The sequence below is a fragment of the Mustela lutreola genome, chromosome 16 (genome assembly GCF_030435805.1).
Source record: "Mustela lutreola isolate mMusLut2 chromosome 16, mMusLut2.pri, whole genome shotgun sequence".
Classification (NCBI taxonomy): domain Eukaryota; kingdom Metazoa; phylum Chordata; class Mammalia; order Carnivora; family Mustelidae; genus Mustela; species Mustela lutreola.
Genome location: NC_081305.1, coordinates 55,492,491 through 55,511,407, shown reverse-complemented (window position 1 = coordinate 55,511,407; position 18,917 = coordinate 55,492,491). Strand labels below are relative to the sequence as shown.

Here is an 18,917-nt window from a genome sequence, read left to right as displayed (position 1 = left end):
GCGGCCAAGGCGGGCCAGCCCCGCCTCAGTAGAGCCGCTTCCTACCCCACGTGATCTCTCGCCCGGCACACCAATGGACACCTAAGAGCCGACGAGAAGGATTGAACCCGGATTGGACAATTAGAAGACGAACCGCCTTCTAGCGGGGCCCCTCTGCGCACGCGCGAGACACTTGGGCCAATGAGAAGACGGAAAGCTGCCCGTACAGCCCCTACGGCGTCACTTCCTCCGCCCCTGTTTCAAGGGATAAGAAACCCTGCGCCGAACCTTCCTCCTTTCCCAGGCGGCTGCCGAAGATGGCGGAGGGGCAGGTGCGGGCTCCGCGCGGGCCGGGGAGGCGTGGGGCGGGGTGGGTTCCAGGCCGGAGCAAGGTTGGGCCCTCTTTTCCCTCGTAGGTGCGTTCTGAAACCTAAACTCGATAATTGAGCGAAAAGTGAGGCTTTGGGCCTAAAAGAAGTCTGTAGCAGTGGAATAGGAAAATATCGCGACGTTTTCTTTGACCCGGGGCTGGCTAAAACGCGGCATCATTTCTTCCTCGGGCGACTGTGGGGGTTCCCAAGACGAGGAGAGTTACTTTAAAATTAGGCCTCGTTTGCCTTTTTCTCAGCCAAGCCTTGGTTGAATCGGGCCCGTGTGTCCACAGCAGCGAGGAAGCGCGCGGGAAGCGCCTGGGCGGCCTTGAGGTGATAAAGTAGACCGAGGATCGGCCAAAATGGAGGCCGCTCCCGCCCTGCCCCAGGCCCGCGGAGTGTTGGTCCGTGCCCTGCAGCTCTGGTCGCTGTGGTGGGAGATCTTACCCGGTGGTTTCCGAGTTCCTGCCTACAGGACGACCAGGAACGCGTTGCTAGTCTTCCCTTGTTCGTTGGGGCTGACGGATGCTTTAAAGGCGAGAGAGCTGATAAAAGGCTGCACTGCCCGTAATTACTTGGGGGCCCTCGAGGTGGGTAATTACCCCAAGCTGCTTCTGCAAGCAGCAGAAGCTTGGCTCCGAGTTCCTGGACTCCTCGTCTGATTTCTTCCATGCAGGGGAAGGGAGGGCTGGGGAAAAGGGTGTCCGTGGGAATTGGGTGTAATGAGGCCCAGCGGTAGACGAAGGAAGAGGCACGACAGTGGAGTCGGGAAGGTGGTAGAGTTCTCGGAACACGTGTTCTGTGCCCTCACTGAGTACCTGGTACAGTTGGCTTTGTTTGGTGTCATTCGGTTGACTTAGCAGAATGTTCCTGAGGCAGATACTGTTATCCTCATCTTCCAGGTGAGGAGGCTGGAGATTTTTAGCCAAAGTCACATTGTCAGGAATTCTGGCTTTAGATTCTGTACCCTTCTGCCTTCCAACAATCACAAGTATTTAACAAGCGCTGGGTAAGAGTGGGGACATGACTCGTGAGGAAGCTGAGGATTTGGTTTTGAGCAGTTCGTCAGGGATCCAGAGCTGAATACAGCGTAAGGTAGAGGAGATGCTCCGAGCTATTCTGCAGGGCCTCACCTATGCTGAACCTGTTCCTTTACTGATCTTTCTGTGCTGGAAACTAATACTCTTGAGAGAATTAGCCTGTTAGGATTCCACAAATTGGATCAGGGATTACACATTCTAGCTGGATCGAAGGACAGAGTGTTGCCAACCTTTGTTCAAATTCCAGCGCATCCTCTCACCCTTGAATATAATTGGGGCTTAAGAATTCCGGCCCTTCAGGCAGCTGAGATGTGCGGAAAGGCCCTTGTTTTAGTCCGTTCACTGAAATTGTGAGTCAGCCATTCACTTTCTTGGCCACATCTGTACAGTGGACCTTGAGTCCTAGTTTCCAGGGCTGTTCATGGGTAAGAGGTACATTGAGGGATATGGTGAAAGAAACAAGTAAAAAGCCATGCTTGGTTTGGGTTGGGGGGGAGTAAGACCTGAGGTTGCATCTAAGCAGTTTACTTTATTTCCACCAGGTCCTGGTGCTCGATGGCCGAGGCCATCTCCTGGGCCGCCTGGCGGCCATCGTGGCTAAACAGGTGCTTCTAGGTAAGTCTGCTCTGTCCTCAGCTCCCCTGGTCATGAGTCCCAACCAGCGGTCAGTGATGAGCAACAATCACCATCTTTCGTTTGAGTCTCACGACTGTGAGATCAATCCCATGCACCGCTCTGAGACCTGGCAGCTACCCCCTCTCCTGGGATCTAGGGCTCTGAGATGGAAAATTATTTTCCATCACGCTGTTAATTTAAGCACAAATCGAGCTCTGCTGGGGTCTTGGGTTTCTTGTGCATGTGGTCAGCTCCACACGGGCAAAACCCTGTTTGTGGTTCACAGCAGTAGTTGGGCAGATGGATGGTGGCCAGTTTGTAGGTAGAGCCCTTGGGTGGCTTCCAAGTCTTTGTCCTTATTTGCCTCACTTTCCTTTTCCTCTAGGCCGGAAGGTTGTAGTTGTGCGCTGTGAGGGCATCAACATTTCTGGCAATTTCTACAGAAACAAGTGTAAGTTAGGTCCTGGGAGAAGGGCTGGAGAGGGTGGACCTGGGAGATTCTTGGCCTTCATTGGCTCCAAAAGTGAGCCCACTAGTGGTGGGAAGTGCTCATTTGCGTTCCCTAACAGGCCCTTGGGAGTATGGATGTGTGTGTTGAAGAAGTTAGCATGTGGCTGGGGGCTGAGGCCTCGCACGCTCTCTCTCCCCAGTGAAGTACCTGGCCTTTCTCCGCAAGCGCATGAACACCAACCCATCCCGCGGCCCCTACCACTTCCGAGCACCCAGCCGCATCTTCTGGCGGACCGTGCGAGGTGAGCTGGGCCTGAGGACTGCAAGGGGCGGTGGGATGGGTGGCCAGTGATGAGGACTTCTCCCACCTGTGTTCGAGTTCCCAGACCATGAGATGACTCCACATGCACTACCATCTGAGGCCACCCCTCTACCTGTTTGGGGGGGTGAGGTGGGGTCCTTGTGAGCCCCGCAGAGCGAGCCTGCTGTGCCTCCCACCAACAGGCATGCTGCCGCACAAGACCAAGCGAGGCCAGGCTGCCCTGGACCGCCTCAAGGTGTTCGATGGGATCCCGCCGCCCTACGACAAGGTGAGCTCGACGGCCGGCTGCGCAGCATTCGTGTGTCTGGCGTCCGTGATGTTGCAGTTGTACCTACATTGTTTGACCCTCATGAGAACAGCCCTGGCTGAGACGCTGCTCCAGCCAGCCTTCTGCCTTGCCTGTCCCTTACTCCAGGGCTCTTAAGCCCCTCTCCTTCTCCAACAGAAAAAGCGGATGGTGGTTCCTGCTGCCCTCAAGGTGGTACGCCTGAAGCCTACACGGAAGGTGAGTTCCAGGTTTCACCACGTTGTCTTGCTAGGGGGCAGCCTTGAGGCCCGAGACTGGCAGATGATGGCTCTTTCTCACGATGGTCTGCGGATGCCACTGTGGGCGGTGCCGATAATGCCTATGGCTCAGCTGATGCCAGCAGGGGCACTGTCTCTGTGGGTGGGTGGGTCTCTGCTGGGGAAAGTTGGGTCCTATAGGACAGCTTTTCTGCTCCCTCCCCCATAGTTTGCTTACCTGGGGCGCTTGGCTCATGAGGTTGGCTGGAAGTACCAGGCAGTAACAGCCACCCTGGAGGAGAAGAGAAAGGAGAAGGCCAAGATGCATTATCGGAAGAAGAAGCAGCTCATGGTAAGGATGGGCCAGAACCTAAGGGCACCACACTCCTGGGCAGGGCCTTGCGGGTGAACTCTCTGGACACCGTGTCTTTGGTCCAAGGGGCCTCCGCTTGAGGCCCAGCTTGGGGCAGAGAGCACAAGTGGGTTCCCGGGCAGCAGCAATTGACCGCCATCTGTCGTTTTCACCCCACAGAGGCTACGGAAACAGGCCGAAAAGAATGTGGAGAAGAAAATTGACAAATACACAGAGGTTCTCAAGACCCATGGACTCCTGGTCTGAGCCCAATAAAATTGACTGTTTGTTCCTCATGCTTGGCCTGGCCTGCCCTTCCTCCATCGCCGCCCTAGGATATGGGGAACTCCCCAGGGCTGCTGTCCTCAAGCCACAGGCAGCCTGGGGCTTAGAGTGCTGGGAACACAGAAAGGGTTTTAGTCATTTCTGTTAAGAAAAGCTTTCTTAAAAGGTGGAGGAAAAAAAAACCTCTTTAAGAGCTTTGAGGCATAATTGCCTGTGACCTACTCCTTCCTGACAGTTCAATGAAATTGACAACTATTTCAGTGTTTGCTTAGAGAGATTGGAAAATGATTGGAGGGGAGCCCTGCATTGTGAATGTGGGTGTGTTTGAACTTGCCGCAGGCTTGGGTGCTAATACTCTGCAGCTGTTAGGGTGTGAGGGCGCTGGGGCCAAGCCTAGGGTTGTACAGCGGTGGTTCCAGACGCGTAGCCTGGGAAGTACAGCCAAGGGCTCACAGGCACTGCCCTTGTGCTTTCCCTGTATTTTGTGATCCAAAACTAATAAATTATTTTTAAAGAAATTTGGCGTCTTTGCTGTGTGTGTCTGCTATGGAGGCAGGCCTTTGGCAACAAGCAAAGGGAGCCCTGCTCGGGTCACTTTCTGCAGTGGTTGGATTATGACCTGTCTGTGGAGTTTTTATCTACCACATAAGGAATTTCCTTCAGAATCCTGTATAGGTTTGTTTCTCAAAACCGTCATGGCCTGAGGTTGCCCAGTGGACCTTAACTCTCACTAATTCAGCTGCAAAGTATGGAATTGTCATCTTAAAACCAGTCCCATCCTTGAAGGGTAGGTGGGCTGTTCTGGTCTTGTGCCACATCCAGTGGTCTGGGCATTGTGTGAAGAAACAGGGAGGTGAGTAGCATTAGGCAGTGGGGATGGGAATGTGAAATCTAATGCTTCAGAAGAGGAAAGCTAGACTTTAGAGACCTGGTGGAGGGGGAGACAGAATCAAGCAGGCTCCATGCCCAGCACAGAACCCAAGGCAGGGCTCAGTCCACCCTGGGATGACCTAAGCTGAAACGGAGTCCAAAGCTTCCCTGCCTGAGGTGACCCTGAAACTAGACTTCGATCTGGAAGAGTAAAGGGAGCATTGAGTAGGTACCAAGCTCTCTGCCATCACCTGTTTCATACTGCCCTTGTAGATTAGTAGGCAATAATAAATCTCTTTTTAGACTTTATTTGACAGCAACAGAGAGAACAGAAGCAGGGGTGAGCTGGAGGGGAAGAAACAGTCTCCCCCCCCCCCCCCCCCAAGCAGGGAACCAGAGGTGGGACTCCATCCCAGGGCAGACACTTCCTCCCCACCCCCACCCCAGGCACCTCCCACTTGGAAGTTTATAATTTAGAATTTCAATATTCAAATGCCTAACAACACAGAGAAACTAGATGAATGTAATACACATTTTACTATAACAGGGATTTTTTTTTTTTAAGATTTTATTTATTTGACAGATCACAAGTAGGCAAAGAGGCAGGCAGAGAGAGGGGAGAAAGCATGCTCCCTGCTGAGCAGGGAGCCCAATGTAGGGCTCCATCCCAGAACCCTGGGATCATGACCTGAGCTGAAGGCAGAGGCTTTAACCCACTGAGCCACCCAGGTGCCCCAGGGCATTTTTCTTAAATGATTTTATTTATTTGACAGATTACAAGTAGGCAGAGAGGCAGGCAGAGAGAGGAGGAAGCATGCTCCCTGCTGAGCAGAGCCCAATGCGGGGCTCCATCCCAGAACCCTGGGATCATGACCTGGGCCGAAGGCAGAGGCTTACCCCACTGAGCCACCCAGGCTCCCCAGGGCATTTTACTTTTAATTTAGGGGGCAGATGACAACTCACATATCTGTCACGATTAGTCTTCCCAAAATGCCCAAGATGCCACAGCGACTTGTTTTCTCAGAATCATTTAACAAATGGGTGCTGTGTTTACCCGTCCTGGGGCTCCCCCTCACCACAGGAGCTGCCTCCAGAAGTGGCCAAAATCAAGTATTAAGTTTAGCAAAACTGCTTGTTAAAGCAGCACTAATATAGTCCCCTGAAAACATGATCCCTTGAAAAGATAAATTTCACTGTATAAACTTAAAAACTTTCCACTTCAAAAACAAGCCACGGACTGGAAGGAAATATTTGCCAACCCCACCCCTTTTGAAGAACTTGTTTCCTGGATATATTAAAAAACAAAACAGGGGTGCCTGGGTGGCTCAGTGGGTTAAAACCTCTGCCTTCAGCTCAGGTCATGATCCCAGTGTCCTGGGATCAAGCCCCTTATCGGGCTCTCTGCTCAGCAGGGAGCCTACTTCCTCATTTCTCTCTACCTGCCTCTCTGCCTGCTTGTGATCTCTGTCAAATAAATAAATAAAATCTTAAGAAACAAAAACAAAAAATGGGCACCTAGGTGGCTCAGTGGGTTAAGCCTCTGCCTTCAGGTCATGGTCTCAGGGTCCTGGGATCAAGCCCGACATGGGGCTCTCTGCTCAGCGGGGAGCCTGCTTCCACCTCTCTCTGCCTGCCTCTCTGCGTACTTGTGATTTCTCTGTCGAATAAATAAATAAAATCTTAAACACACACACACATACACAGAAAAACGGGCACCTGGGTGGTTCAGTAGCTAAACATCTGCCTTTGGCTCAGGTCATGATACTGGAATCCCAGGATGGAGCACCTCATCAGGCTCCATGCTCAGTGGGGAGTCTGCTTCTCCCTCTGCTCCTGCCCCCATTTGTGTTCTCCCTCTCTTTCAAATTCAAAACAAAACAAAAACCTCCAAACTCCATAATAAGGAAAACCAACTACAAATTGGGGAAGAATTTGAAGAAATATTTCATCAAAGATACACAAATGGCCCATAAGCATGTTAGAAGGTGCTCAACATTGTTCATCATCAGCCAGTCATCCCCCCTTCGGGGGCAGACACTGAGGCTCAGAACCTCCCGGTCAGTCGCAGGAACATTTTCGAAGCTCTGTCTCGCGCCCCGCCCACAGCACGTGGGCGGGCCTAGCGCATCTCCAACTCCTCCCTAGGAGCTCTAGCACACCTTCCCATCCTGGTCCATAGCAGGGCCCAAGGGAGGGTCTTAACCTTGCTAAGCATTGGGCGCACATGGCAACGTGAGCTTCCCCAGGTCAACCATCATTTGCATTTCGGTCGTGAAACCCTGGTTCAGTACGTCTGAAATCCCGCAGAGGCCAGAAACACTGTCAAGTGGTCATCCCTGGAACTGGCTGGAGTTCATTATTGGGCGTCAAGGCCATCTGACCCTGTGGGGCAGAAAGTCGATGTGGTAGGTTGTAACCAGCCTCAAAATGATAACAAACCTGAATAGAAACAGAAAGGAGAAAAATCAGTATATTGCAGGAAGGAAAGGAGAAAGTTGAGTTAGAAAGCAAGAGGAAGGAGGCAACTGGCTTGTTCAGCTGGGAAAGCATACAGCTCCTGATCTCAGGGTCATGAGTTCAAGCCCTATGTTGGGTGTAGAGATTACTTAAATAAGTAAACTTAATAAAAAGAAGAGAGAGAAACAGGTGTTTGGTCACGATGCAACCATATTTCCTACTGTGGGTTGTGGTCATTAAAAGCTGTGGGCCCAAATATCTCCAAACTGCCCCCATATCCCCCTTCACTGTGAAGCAATATATATTTTTTTGCTTTCCCTTATCATCAAAATCTCACCAGCTATTCTGAGCCATTTGCAAAATACCGAGCATTTTAAAAACCAGAGAGGAAATCACACCTAATCTCACCACCTGGAGATGCAAACCACGGGGGCAAAGTCATGCATTTCCTTCCAGGCTTTTTTCTAAGTCACTTTTGTTAGCTTAGCACACGCTGCAAGTAACAGCTATAGGCCCTGCCTTTTTTTTTTTTTAAACTAAATATCATAAATCCTTATCAAGTCGTTCAAAAACTCCAGAAATTACTTATGTCTTCAAAAAATAAAGCTACTGGGTGCCTGGGTGGCTCAGTGGGTTAAGGCCCGCTACCTTCTGTTCAGGTCATGAGCCCAGCGTCCTGCTCAGCAGGGAGCCTGCTTTCTTCTCTTTCTTTGCCTGCCTCTCTGCCTACTTGTGATCTCTGCCTGTCAAATAAATAAAGAAAATATTAATTTAAAAAAATAAATAAATAAAGCTACTACAAGGTCGGGGGTGGGGGAGACATAGAAGGTTTTAAAACAGAAAAATGAAAAGTCGGGGCACCCGGATGGCTCAGTGGGTTAAAGTGTCTGCCTTTGGCTCAGGTCATGATCCCAGGGTCCTGGGATGGAGCCCCACATTGGGCTCTCTGCTCCGCAGGGAGCCTGCTTCCTCTCTCTCTGCCTGCCTCTTTGCCTACCTGTGATCTCTGTCTGTCAAAAAAAAAAAAAAAAAAAACTAACTAAAAAAAAAAGAAAAATGAAAAGTCCTTCCCTCTGAATGGTACCCCCAAAGGGACTGAAGCAATTACAGTTAAAAATGTTTCATTCAGGGTTAAGCTTCTGCCTTCGGCTTAGATCATGATCTCAGGGTCCTGGAATCGAGCCTCGAGTCAGGCTCTCTCTGCTTAGCAGGAAGCCTGCTTCTCCCCCTCTTTCTGCCTGCCTCTCTGCCTACTTGTGATCTCTTTGTCAAATAAATACAAATAAATAAATAAAATCTTTTTTAAAAATGTTTCATTCAGGGGAGGCTGGCAGACTCAGTCACCAGAGCAAGAGAGACTCTTGATCTTGGGGTTGTGGGTTTGAGCCCCACAGTAGGTGTAGAGAATGCTGACACAATAATACAATGTTTCAGAATTCACAAGCTTAAAAAAAAAGAATTCACAAAGCTATTAAGTGTGAAAGAAATTTAAGCAATTCAACTTTCGAATTATTTTTGTAAGTTAGTAGCATTTACATCTTCGAAGTTAGTACAACTTAAAAGACACCATATACAGGGGTGCCTGGGTGGCTCAGTGGGTTAAAGCTTCTGCCTTGGGCTCAGGTCCTGGTCCCAGGGTCCTGGGATCAAGCCCCTCGGATCAAGCCCCGCATCGGGCTCTCTGCTCAGCAGGGAGCCTGCTTCCTCCTCTCTCTCTGCCTGCCTCTCTGCCTGCTTGTGATCTCGCTCTGTCAAATAAATAAATAAAATCTTTAAAAAATAAATAAATAAAAATAAAAGACACCATATACATATGAACAGTCTACTCTATAGCTACATTGTCCAAGAGAACTTTCTGTGTTGATAAAAATGTTCTGAGTCAGGGTGCCGGGTGACTCAATCAGTTAAATGTCTGCCTTCAGCTCAGGTCATGATCCTGGGGTTCTGGGACGGAGCCCCGTGTTGGGCTCCCTGCTCAGCAGTGAGCCTGCTTCTCCCTCTCCCTGTGCTCCTCCCCCTGCTCAGGTTTCTCTCTCTCTCTCTCTCTCTTTCTCTCTCAAATAAATAAAATCTTAAAAAAAAAATACTCTGAATGTTTTCTAATATGGAAGCCACATCTGGCTTCTGGGCATTTGATCTTTGAATAAGGTGACTGAAGAACTGAGTTTTAAATTGTATTCAATTTAATTGAATTTTAATTTAATTTAATTCAATTTTAAATTGTATTCAATTTAAATTTAATTTAAAATCAATTTAAATTTAATGTATCTCTTAAAGAATGAAAAGCCAGTGGTTGGAGGTGCCAGGGCTCAAAGCCAGGGTTTCATAGTGCAAAGCATGGGCTCTCTCACTGAGCTACACCCTGTCACTCAATTTAAATAACCACATATAGGGTCCCATGGGTGGCTCAGTGGGTGAAGCCTCTGCCTTAAGCTCAGGTCATGATCTCAGGGTCCTGGAATCGAGCCCCACATTGGGCTCTCTCCTCCGCAGGGAGCCTGCTTCCCACTCTCTCACTCTGCCTACTTGTGTTCTCTCTCTCTGTCAAATAAAATATTTTTAAAAATCACATATAACTACTGGCTAAGTTACTGAACAACACAGTGTTTGAAATCTATAAAGTCCACATTTATATCACATAAGGAGATTTAAAAGAAAAGGCAGTCATCCCACAGACTATCAATAAATATTAAAAATAGATGGGTCATAGTATGCCTTCTGTTCTGCAATTTACTTTGTCCATGTACAAATTCAACCCAAGGTAAAACAGCCTGAAGACCCATTGGAAGCTAACAGGATGACAGTGGTTGTGTCTGGAGAGGGAAACTAGGCATCAGTGTCTGGGGAGAAGAGTGGGAGAAAGATTCATTCATTTTTGTACTTTTTGAATTTTGCACCGTGGGCATGAAATACCTATTCAGAACCAACTGCACATTTAAAACAATGAAATACGGCTTGGCAATCTTTTCATTTCCCCATCGATCGAGCTCCCTCCCCTTTATTAACTGCCTGCAGAGTATCCCGTGGTGGAGACATGCCTTGATTTATAGAGCTGCCTATAAGGGTGGGCGTTTTGGCATATCCCAATCCAAACTTCATTCATTTGATGATTTAGTCAACAAGTATGAATCGAGCACTGAACCACATGACAGCTGCCAGAAAGCCCTGGAGAGCAAAGCAGGTAAAAATTCCTGCCTTCCTTCTAGTGGAGAAAGGGAAACGGGATAAATGTAAAATCCAGCCTGAGAGCAGAGCTATGGACACCCGACACTCTTTTAAAAGATTTTATGTATTTATTTGGGGAGAGCATGGGGGGGGGGGGTGTCGGTGAACCAAGTGGAAGAGTGGAAGGCAGACGATCAACTGACTGAGCCACCAATCGCCCCAGATATCTCACCCTCTTCATAGTGGGTCACCAGTGTGGAATCTGGGGGGAGGGGCGGGTTAGTTTCCTCGGGAACCTGCCTGAGAGGTGAGGTGCTGAACAAAGAGTTCAGTTGAAGGGGCGCCTGGGTGGTTCAGTCAGTTGAGCTGCTACCTTCAGCTCAGGTCATGATCCTGGGGTCCTGGGATCGAGTCCCGCATGGGCTCCCTGCTCAGTGGGGAGCCTGCATTTCCCTCTCCCTCTGCCTGCCACTCTGTCTACCTGTGCTTTGTCTCTATCCATTTGTCAAATAAATAAATAAATCTTAAAAAAACAAGATTTTATTTATTTATTTGACAGGCAGAGATCACAAGCAGGCAGAGAGGCAGGCAGAGAGAGGAAGAGAAGCAGGCCTCCTGTTGAGCAGAGAGCTCGATGCGGGGCTCGATGTGGGGCTCGATCCCAGGACCCTGGGACCATGACCCGAGCTGAAGGTAGCAGCTCAACTGACTGAGCCACTCAGGCGCCCCTAAATAAATAAAATCTTAAAAAATAAAAAAATAAATAAAATAAATAAAAAGAATTCAGTTGAAGAAACAGCAAGTTGAAAAGTCCCAAGGCCCAGATGGATCTACAAGTTTTAGAAGCAGCAAGGAGAGGAGGAGCTTTCTGCAGTTAAGAAAAAAAATGGAAGCGCCTCATCACTAAATGTGGCCTGTGCACCAGTGCCTCATGCTACAGGATAAGTACACAAATTGAGACGAGCCTTCAGACCCTGGGAGATCAATTTTTTGTCAGCCGAATCGAAAAGAATAAAAAATATTAAAACCTGTGCTTTGTTAAGACTTTGCTTTCTAACAAGTGACAAAATAACAAATTTGTATCCAGTTATAGACCTGCACCGCCCAATGCTATAGATGTTAGTTAGCTCCATGTAGCTGTGTAAATTTAAGTTAAATAATATGAAACTAAGTTAAAAATTCAGGTCCTTGGGGCGCCTGGGTGGCTTAGTGTGTTAAAGCCTCTGTTTTCGGCTCAGGTCATGATCCCAGGGTCCTGGGACCGAGCCCCACATCAGGATCTCTGCTCCGCGGAGAGTCTGCTTCCTCCTCTCTCTCCATGCCTACCTCTCTTGCCTACTTATAATCTCTCTCTGTCAAATAAATAAATGAAATCTTTAAAAAAAAAAAAAAATTCAGGTCCTCAGTCTCATATACATTTGAAATGAAAGCAGCTACCGTGTTGGATAGTCCGGATAATAGAACATTTTCATCACTGCGGAATGTTCAAATGGACAGTGCTGTTACAGACAAAAAATCAGCACGGGGGTGTTTGTTTTGTTTTTCACTAAACCACCACGGTCTGGGGATGAAACAGGGTATAAAAGCACAACTTCATTACTCGGGGGAAAAAAACTCATGGTCCACCCCCGCCCCTCACAAAAATGGCAGCGCCGTCGGCTCATGCTCTTAAGACCGCCGACCGCCCCGCAAAAAGATGGCCGCCACCGCATCCCGTTTGAATTCTGCAGGCGCACAGCCACGAGGTCTCCATACTCCACGTGATCTTAGCCCCGTCGAAACATGCCCGCCTCTCTATAACTCTCGCGATAACGTTAGGGGGCTAGAAGCTGGCCTCGCCTTGCCAACGTGAACTAGCAGGACCAGAGCATTCCTGGCGTGAATTTGGCGAGACCGCTTCCGCCGCTTTCCGACCCCCAGCCTTTCATCCTGTGGGGCGTCCGTGCTGGCTTTGGGACGCCCGTCAATCACAGTCGCGCCCGAAGCCCCGCCCCAAACCGTGTTCCCGCCCCCTTTCATCACTTCCTCCTTTGCCCCTGTGCAGTCGATAAGGAAACCCGGACGCCTTTCCGGCTTTCCTTTTTTGAGGCGGCCGGGAAGATGGCGGACATTCAGGTGCGGGCTCGGGGCTGGCATGGATGCTGCGGGGCCCACCCTCGGCCTCAGGGGCGCGTCCCGGAGAGAAAGACCCCGCGCCCCAGTTTGAGGATTGATACCAGGCGACCTCGATTTCCCAGGCTTTACCTCGGGGGCTCGTGTCTTTGAATTAATCTAGATAAGCGCGTCCTAAGTCCCGGGGGCTCCCCGCGTGGGGTTTAGTGGCGGCTCAGGCCTTTTTGGAGTTATCTTCTTAAAACTCAGGGTTTACTGGGTGGTTTTTCCGGAGGCCTTGGGCCGTCGGGTTAATCCTGTGAGAACTGAGCCCTAAGGGCTAATCCAGGAAGCCCGTGGTTTTGGTATTTATTTCTGAAATCGCATGTGTTATATATACGGAGAGAATCCTGGGTGGGTGTCCTTGTGGCTTGGAGAGTAGTTGCTGAAAGATGTTCACGTTGTTAGAGAAATGATTTTGTGCGCCTGGGTTTTAAGGAATGAGTGCTGCAGGTGACGGGAGGTGTTTTAGAGCATAAATGCTGAAGTAAACGCTGGTTCAGAGTTGAATCTCAACTCAAGAGACTCGGGGTGAGTGTTTTCAGTGGTAGTGATCGAGGCTTGGGAGTCTGTCGTTTGGGGAGTAAATGCTAGGAAGGATGGGTTCTGGGGTTTCTGGGAGGGCTTCCAGGCCGAGTTGCAGTCTCCAGGCTCACCAGCTGCCTCCTCGTCCATCTAGACTGAGCGTGCCTACCAAAAGCAGCCAACCATCTTTCAAAATAAGAAGAGGGTCCTGCTTGGAGAAACTGGCAAGGAGAAGCTTCCCCGATACTACAAAAATATCGGTCTGGGCTTCAAGACGCCCAAGGAGGTATGGGGGCTATCCTCAGAAGGAAGGAGACCCCTGGGTTCCTGCACGTGTGTGTGTGCAAACCAGTTACCTTGGCCACAGCTGGGTGGCTGGTCCCTGGGCTGGTGGGAAATGTAGTTCCCGACCCGGGGCCACACCCCCTGGTTATTTCAGGAAGTCCTTGTTTAAGGCTCGTTTCTTTCCCTTATTCAGGCCATTGAGGGCACCTACATTGACAAAAAGTGCCCCTTTACTGGTAATGTCTCCATCCGAGGGAGGATTCTATCTGGTGAGTGAGGGCACCTAGGTGCTTGGGTTCAGATTTCTGGATCTGAGGGATGATGAGCCCGGGGTTGCTCAGATTCCTGGGTGAGGAGGGGATGGGCGGACTCCTGGTTCCACGGGGGCACTGGCAGATGTCTTTTCAAGATGGTCTTCAGACACCCACCATGGGCATGTTGAGAAGGTCATTTGGCACAGCTGATGTCAGCAATAGGGCTTGGGATCCTACCTAGGTAGCTCCCAGTTCCCAGCACACTCTGGGCTGCCCAAAGCCCCCGTTCCTCGTGGGGCCGACCTACAGTTTGTCCCCTCCCCCCAGGTGTGGTGACCAAGATGAAGATGCAGAGGACCATTGTCATCCGCCGAGACTACCTCCACTACATCCGGAAGTACAACCGCTTTGAGAAGCGCCACAAGAACATGTCCGTCCACCTTTCGCCCTGCTTCAGGTGAACACAGTGGGCCCTCAGGTTCCCAGGCAGAGAGGCGGGCGCGGTGTGCCCCCGAGGCTGAGTGACAGGACCTGGCCACTGTGTGGGTACTAAATTGTTGGCGATGGTGTGAGAACACTGGTGCAGCCAAGCACATGTCCTCAGGAGCCTCCAGTCTGGGTATAGTGGAGGGGATCGATGGAGGTCTTCTGCCCCAAGACACCTCTGAAAGGTTTGGAGTGCCCTCTGTCCAGTTTGGGTTTGGTACCTGGGACACAGTTTGTGTTCAATAAATAATGACCGGGGACAGGTGAAACTGGAACTTGGGTAGGGTGGGGGGTGGGGAGCAAAGCAGAGAGGCCCGGCCTCCAGTGGCCTGCATGGGACAGGCCAGCCTCTGACACAGCCCCTGCCCACCTCCACAGAGATGTCCAGATCGGCGACATCGTCACAGTGGGCGAGTGCCGGCCCTTGAGCAAGACAGTGCGTTTCAACGTGCTCAAAGTCACAAAGGCCGCTGGCACCAAGAAGCAGTTCCAGAAATTCTGAGACTAGACACCTGTCCACACCCTTGAAGAAAATAAAGTTATTTTCCCAGTCGGGAACCTGGCCTAGGGTATCTGCTCCTTTGCCAGAGGGGTTGTTCATGGGAGTGGAATGGGGTTGATGGCAAAAAATGGGGTTCTCTCATTCTCTGGACCCCAGTATAAAGGAGGGACCGGGAGCCACATCCTTCCTGTCCTCACATCTCTGGGTGAAGATAGGAACCTGTATTGAGACACTGCTCCCCTTTTTGCGTCTCCTTTTGGTCCATGCTACCTCTTGTTGTCAGTAAGCCCTTCTACCTGGCGGTGGGGTGTGCCCCCCACCCCCCAGTCTCTTGGGAGGAAGTGAGTGAGGGTGGAGGGCCCTCTGGACCTGGCTACGGTTGGGGAAGTGGGGGAGGGGGAGGCAGGGGGCTGGTGGATGGGCTTGTGGAGTCCTGTGCTACCTGGTTCTGAGCTGCAGGGGTCTTGACTTCAGCCTGGGCTTCTCTGTCTCCCCCCTGACAGTAGAGGAGTGGAGCATGGAGGCCAGGCAGCTCCCCCCTCCAGCCCCAGGCCGCGCTGCCCCTTCCTGAGTGAGCACCATGCCCCTTTGCAGATGAGCAAACTCATCTGTCGCAACAGGTTCTCCCCTGGGTGAGCAGCTCAGCTCCAGGTCTCACTCAGGTTCTAGAAACTTACTTTGCCTGAAAGTCCAAGGAAACTGGCTTTGAAGGTCCCTCCCCTAGCGAGGCAAGCTGGAGCCAGCCTGGGACCCACCTTAGCAGCACCCGCTTGCAGGCTGCTAGACGTGGGTTAGGAAAGGCCCTGGAAGGGAGACTGACCAGGTCGGGGTGGCCTTGTGGGAGGAGAGAAATGTGGACAGGGTCAGGGAAATAGCCTTCTGACATGGCCAGATGGTGATGCGGAGTGTCAGGAAAATGTGGGAAAGGGAGAGAGTTTGATCCTAACAGTGAAAGGCAGTCTTGTAGGGAAAAAGGATCAGTTAGAGACCCAGAAAGGGACTCAGCTGGGTTCTGAGCAAGGTTGGAGACCACAGGTAGTGACAGACTCAGATTTCAGAACAAGACCAGACAGATCTTGAGCAAGAAATCAAGTTCAAGATGATAGACCTGGGGGGCAACAAGGTGGCAGGATTGAGGGGGGGGGGTGGCTTTTAGAAGCTGTAGAAAGACCCTCACCGTCGTTGAAGCTGGCAGCCAGGGGAGAAGGAGGCACCTGATGGCTTCAGCCCTCGGGGCCTGGTGCTGCTGGGATCCCCAGGTCCCTGCCCCCCATACCTGTACCAGGGACTGAGGCACAGCACTGGTACAAGGGTTGGGAGACAGGGCCGAGAGGAGAGAGGAGCTGCTACCTCCAGGGACACTGCTTCTGGACCGGCTCTGCGGCTCCTTTTTTACCCAGACCCAGTGAGGGCGGGGGTTCCTGCCAGAGGAAGTGGGGCCGCATCAAAGGGGGCAGGAAGGGGCAGGGACAGGTCAGAAGGGGGCACCGCCCCGGAGTTTCAGCCTGTAAGCCTGCCCCACCCCACCCGTGCTGGAGGGCAGAGACCCCGAGGGAGGGGCCTGGGACCCAGAAGGGCTCTGAGGTGGCCCTAGGAGCCCCCCCACCACAGGTGTTTCCGTTTGGGGTGGGGCTGCGCTGTTGACAGCAGCCCAGCTACCTTGTTCCCTCCCAGTGGTCTTGGGGTGTCTCCTTGGCACCCCACTGTGTTAGGGTACATAGTCGCAGGTGGGGTCCCTGACTGGTGTGTGCTGGGTCTGGTGGGTCATGTGGCAAAGACCAAGGAGAGACGCCCTGGGGCCACGCCACTTGTGCCTGGAGGGAGGTGACCACCGAGTCTACCCTTTTTTAGAGTCAGGAGACAGCCAGAGACCACTCCTAGGTCCAGACTGTCACAGCCTCAGCGCTTGCCCTCCACCCTCCGCACTGCTTAGCAGGCAGCGCCCAGCAGACTTGCTCCCTCCCTCTGAGTTTTCGCACTGGCTGTGCCCACTGCCTGGCAGCTCTCCGTTCAGGTGTCCACCTGGCTCCCTCCTTCTTTGCCTCGGCTGTAGTGCTCCCCAGCCTCTTGCCATCCAGCCAAACCCCCAAGCTGCCCAACCGCCCTTCCTGGCTTGATTGCCCTGCAGAGACAGATGAAGCCCCATTTCTTGTGTATTTGTATGTTTATTGCACAAACCCCTGTGATGGAGCGTGTTTGTTTACCCGCTAACCGCTGGAAGGTGAGCTCCGCATCCCCAGCACGTGGACAAGTTGGAAGCACCCATACGTGTTCAGGGGAGTAAACAGTTAAATCCTGCATCCCACAAGGCAGGCCTGTCCTTGGAGCTCAGCGGAACATGAAGAGATACCTCCAAGTGACAGCATGGTGACCACAGGCTCTGTGCTGATTTCCAGCTCTGCTGCTCATTAGCAGGTGACGATGGCCCCCTCCCCTGGCAATCATTGTTGCAGCCTCTGTGGTATTCTACTGTAGCAGGACTTGTGGGAGCAGGCACCTGAAATCATTTGGTCTGGTCTGGTCCCGAGGTCTGTGAGTGGAGTCTGGGGAACTTGAAGTAGCTTTTGTATGTATCTGAGCCATCCTGCTGCCCCATTTGGGGGCATTTTACCCAACATCCCAGAGTCTATCATGGCAAATCCCTGGGAGTCTAACATTCTGGTAGATCCCAGCTCTGTTATACATTATCACAGAGGGCTCCAGCAGAGATTCTGCTAGAATGTTCTAGCAGGACATCAAAGCTATTCTAGAAGAGGTTTAGGGGCTTATCAAACCAGCCCAAGGTCCTTCGTGGTTGCCATCATTCATTCTACCAATATTTACTGTGCTGGCCCCTGCAGATGCAAGAGGGAGCCAAGACATCTGGGACATGGCGTCTCAGATCCCTGGGACCCTAACAGCAGCTGGGAGTCGGGGGTAGGGAGGGGTGCACATTAAAGGAAACATGTTACTGTTATGCCCTACATTTGCCCCATGCCCAGTCCTTGACTCCCTGAAGCCTCTCTCCTGAGGTTGGCAGAATCGTTATCCCCACTTGATAGATAAAAAAACAGGGCTCGGAAAAACCAACGTGGAAGAAGAATTTGGTTTTGAACTCAGGCGAGATTACCTCTCGGGATCAGTAGGGGGCACTACTGGTGCAGGTGCAGAGGGCGCGATCCTAGTGCACAGTCCCCAGGGCCAAGGCGGCTTCAGACCTCATTCAGAAGGGACCCACCCTGGGTTCAATGGTTCAGTGCTCTGCTAGAACCGTCTTGAAGTTGGAACGAGGGGCCCCACATTTTCGTTTGCCCCAAGCCCTGCAAATTACGTAACTGGTCCTGCCATGGGCTTCATCTTCTTTATAGTGGGCCCCTGGAGAACAGCAGGAGCCCAGGGGCTCTGGAGGGCACAGTTAGGATCGTTAGAGACGGACTCTGGGAAGATGAGAAGGGATACCCAGGAGTTGCTATAAACAAACAGGACCCTAGAACACCTAGAAGGGAGTCCCAGTGTGTCCTAAGTGACCCTGAAGGCTTTCTCTGTTGTAGCAGGAAGGAGGGATGTTATGGGGAATGTTCTGGCTGACTGAGAGCCCTCACTGCCCAACCCTGGCAGAGGAGGTCAGGGACAAAGAAGGGCATCCTTCCTGACTGTAGTAGGCTGACATTCCCCCAAATATGAATGCCGTAATCCCCTGAAACCTGGGAATCTGTTACTTCATATGATAAGCCGGACTTTGCAGATTCAATTAAATTCAGGGTTTTGAGATGGGGAGGTGATCTGGGATTATCCAGGGGACCAATGTAATCCCTAGAATACCTGTAAGAGGAAGATGGGGGCCGAGTGGCTGGCTGGTTAGTTCAGCTGGGTAGAATATGACACAACACCACCGTTGTGGGCTTGCTCCCCACACAGGCTGAGAAACATAGTCGTTCTTAACGCTTAATAAAAATTAACTTAAAAAAATAAGAGGGAGGTGGGAAGATCAGAGTCAGAGAGAGATTTGAGGCTGGATGGCCGCACGCACACAGAGGTCAGAAGGGAGAGAAGCAGCTGTGTTGCTGGCTTTGAAGCTGGAGGAAGGGGCCATGACACTGCACGCAGCTTCCAGAAGCCAGAAAAGTCAGGAGAACGGATTCTCCCCTCGAGCCTTAAGAAAGAACCAGAGCTGTGGACCATTTTAGATGTCTGACTTCCAGAAGTGTAAGATCAAAAATCTGTGTGGTTTCGAGCTGCTGAGTTCATGGTTGAATTACAGCAGCAGTGGGAAATCAATGATCCAGGGCCGTGGGCGGCGGCCACCGAAGCAGGACCCTGGGACA

At 51.3% G+C, this 18,917-nt stretch overlaps 2 protein-coding genes and 5 non-coding genes across 7 annotated transcripts; all 7 read left to right on the top strand.

Annotated features, from left to right (window-relative positions):
- Window positions 1–183: 183 nt before the first annotated feature.
- RPL13A (ribosomal protein L13a) lies at window positions 184–3,929 on the top strand. Its single transcript, XM_059153725.1, has 8 exons — window positions 184–311; window positions 1,933–2,005; window positions 2,391–2,456; window positions 2,656–2,757; window positions 2,960–3,045; window positions 3,223–3,282; window positions 3,511–3,633; window positions 3,814–3,929. Exons 1-8 carry the CDS (start codon window positions 297–299, stop codon window positions 3,898–3,900), a joined length of 612 nt encoding a protein of 203 aa, XP_059009708.1. The 5' UTR covers window positions 184–296; the 3' UTR covers window positions 3,901–3,929.
- LOC131819013 (small nucleolar RNA Z195/SNORD33/SNORD32 family) lies at window positions 2,052–2,135 on the top strand. The gene has a single exon (XR_009349017.1). It is a non-coding gene; the product is annotated as a small nucleolar RNA Z195/SNORD33/SNORD32 family (small nucleolar RNA).
- Window positions 2,797–2,881, top strand: LOC131819012 (small nucleolar RNA Z195/SNORD33/SNORD32 family). Its single transcript, XR_009349016.1, has one exon. It is a non-coding gene; the product is annotated as a small nucleolar RNA Z195/SNORD33/SNORD32 family (small nucleolar RNA).
- Window positions 3,083–3,153, top strand: LOC131819014 (small nucleolar RNA SNORD34). The gene has a single exon (XR_009349018.1). It is a non-coding gene; the product is annotated as a small nucleolar RNA SNORD34 (small nucleolar RNA).
- On the top strand, window positions 3,341–3,427 carry LOC131819015 (small nucleolar RNA SNORD35). Its single transcript, XR_009349019.1, has one exon. It is a non-coding gene; the product is annotated as a small nucleolar RNA SNORD35 (small nucleolar RNA).
- An 8,438-nt stretch (window positions 3,930–12,367) lies between the features above and the next one.
- RPS11 (ribosomal protein S11) lies at window positions 12,368–14,669 on the top strand. The gene is made up of 5 exons (XM_059152968.1): window positions 12,368–12,525; window positions 13,241–13,372; window positions 13,565–13,640; window positions 13,953–14,082; window positions 14,490–14,669. Exons 1-5 carry the CDS (start codon window positions 12,511–12,513, stop codon window positions 14,611–14,613), a joined length of 477 nt encoding a protein of 158 aa, XP_059008951.1. The 5' UTR covers window positions 12,368–12,510; the 3' UTR covers window positions 14,614–14,669.
- Window positions 13,763–13,844, top strand: LOC131819016 (small nucleolar RNA SNORD35). The gene has a single exon (XR_009349020.1). It is a non-coding gene; the product is annotated as a small nucleolar RNA SNORD35 (small nucleolar RNA).
- Window positions 14,670–18,917: the final 4,248 nt, after the last annotated feature.

What these genes read in the sequence shown, in the direction of transcription:
- RPL13A (XM_059153725.1), top strand. An exon ending in GCCTGAAGCCTACACGGAAG is followed by an intron (nt 3,283 to 3,510) that starts GTGAGTTCCAGG and finishes CCTCCCCCATAG; the next exon opens with TTTGCTTACCTGGGGCGCTT. An exon ending in GGAAGAAGAAGCAGCTCATG is followed by an intron (nt 3,634 to 3,813) that starts GTAAGGATGGGC and finishes TTCACCCCACAG; the next exon opens with AGGCTACGGAAACAGGCCGA.
- RPS11 (XM_059152968.1), top strand. An exon ending in GCTTCAAGACGCCCAAGGAG is followed by an intron (nt 13,373 to 13,564) that starts GTATGGGGGCTA and finishes TCCCTTATTCAG; the next exon opens with GCCATTGAGGGCACCTACAT. An exon ending in CCGAGGGAGGATTCTATCTG is followed by an intron (nt 13,641 to 13,952) that starts GTGAGTGAGGGC and finishes CCCTCCCCCCAG; the next exon opens with GTGTGGTGACCAAGATGAAG.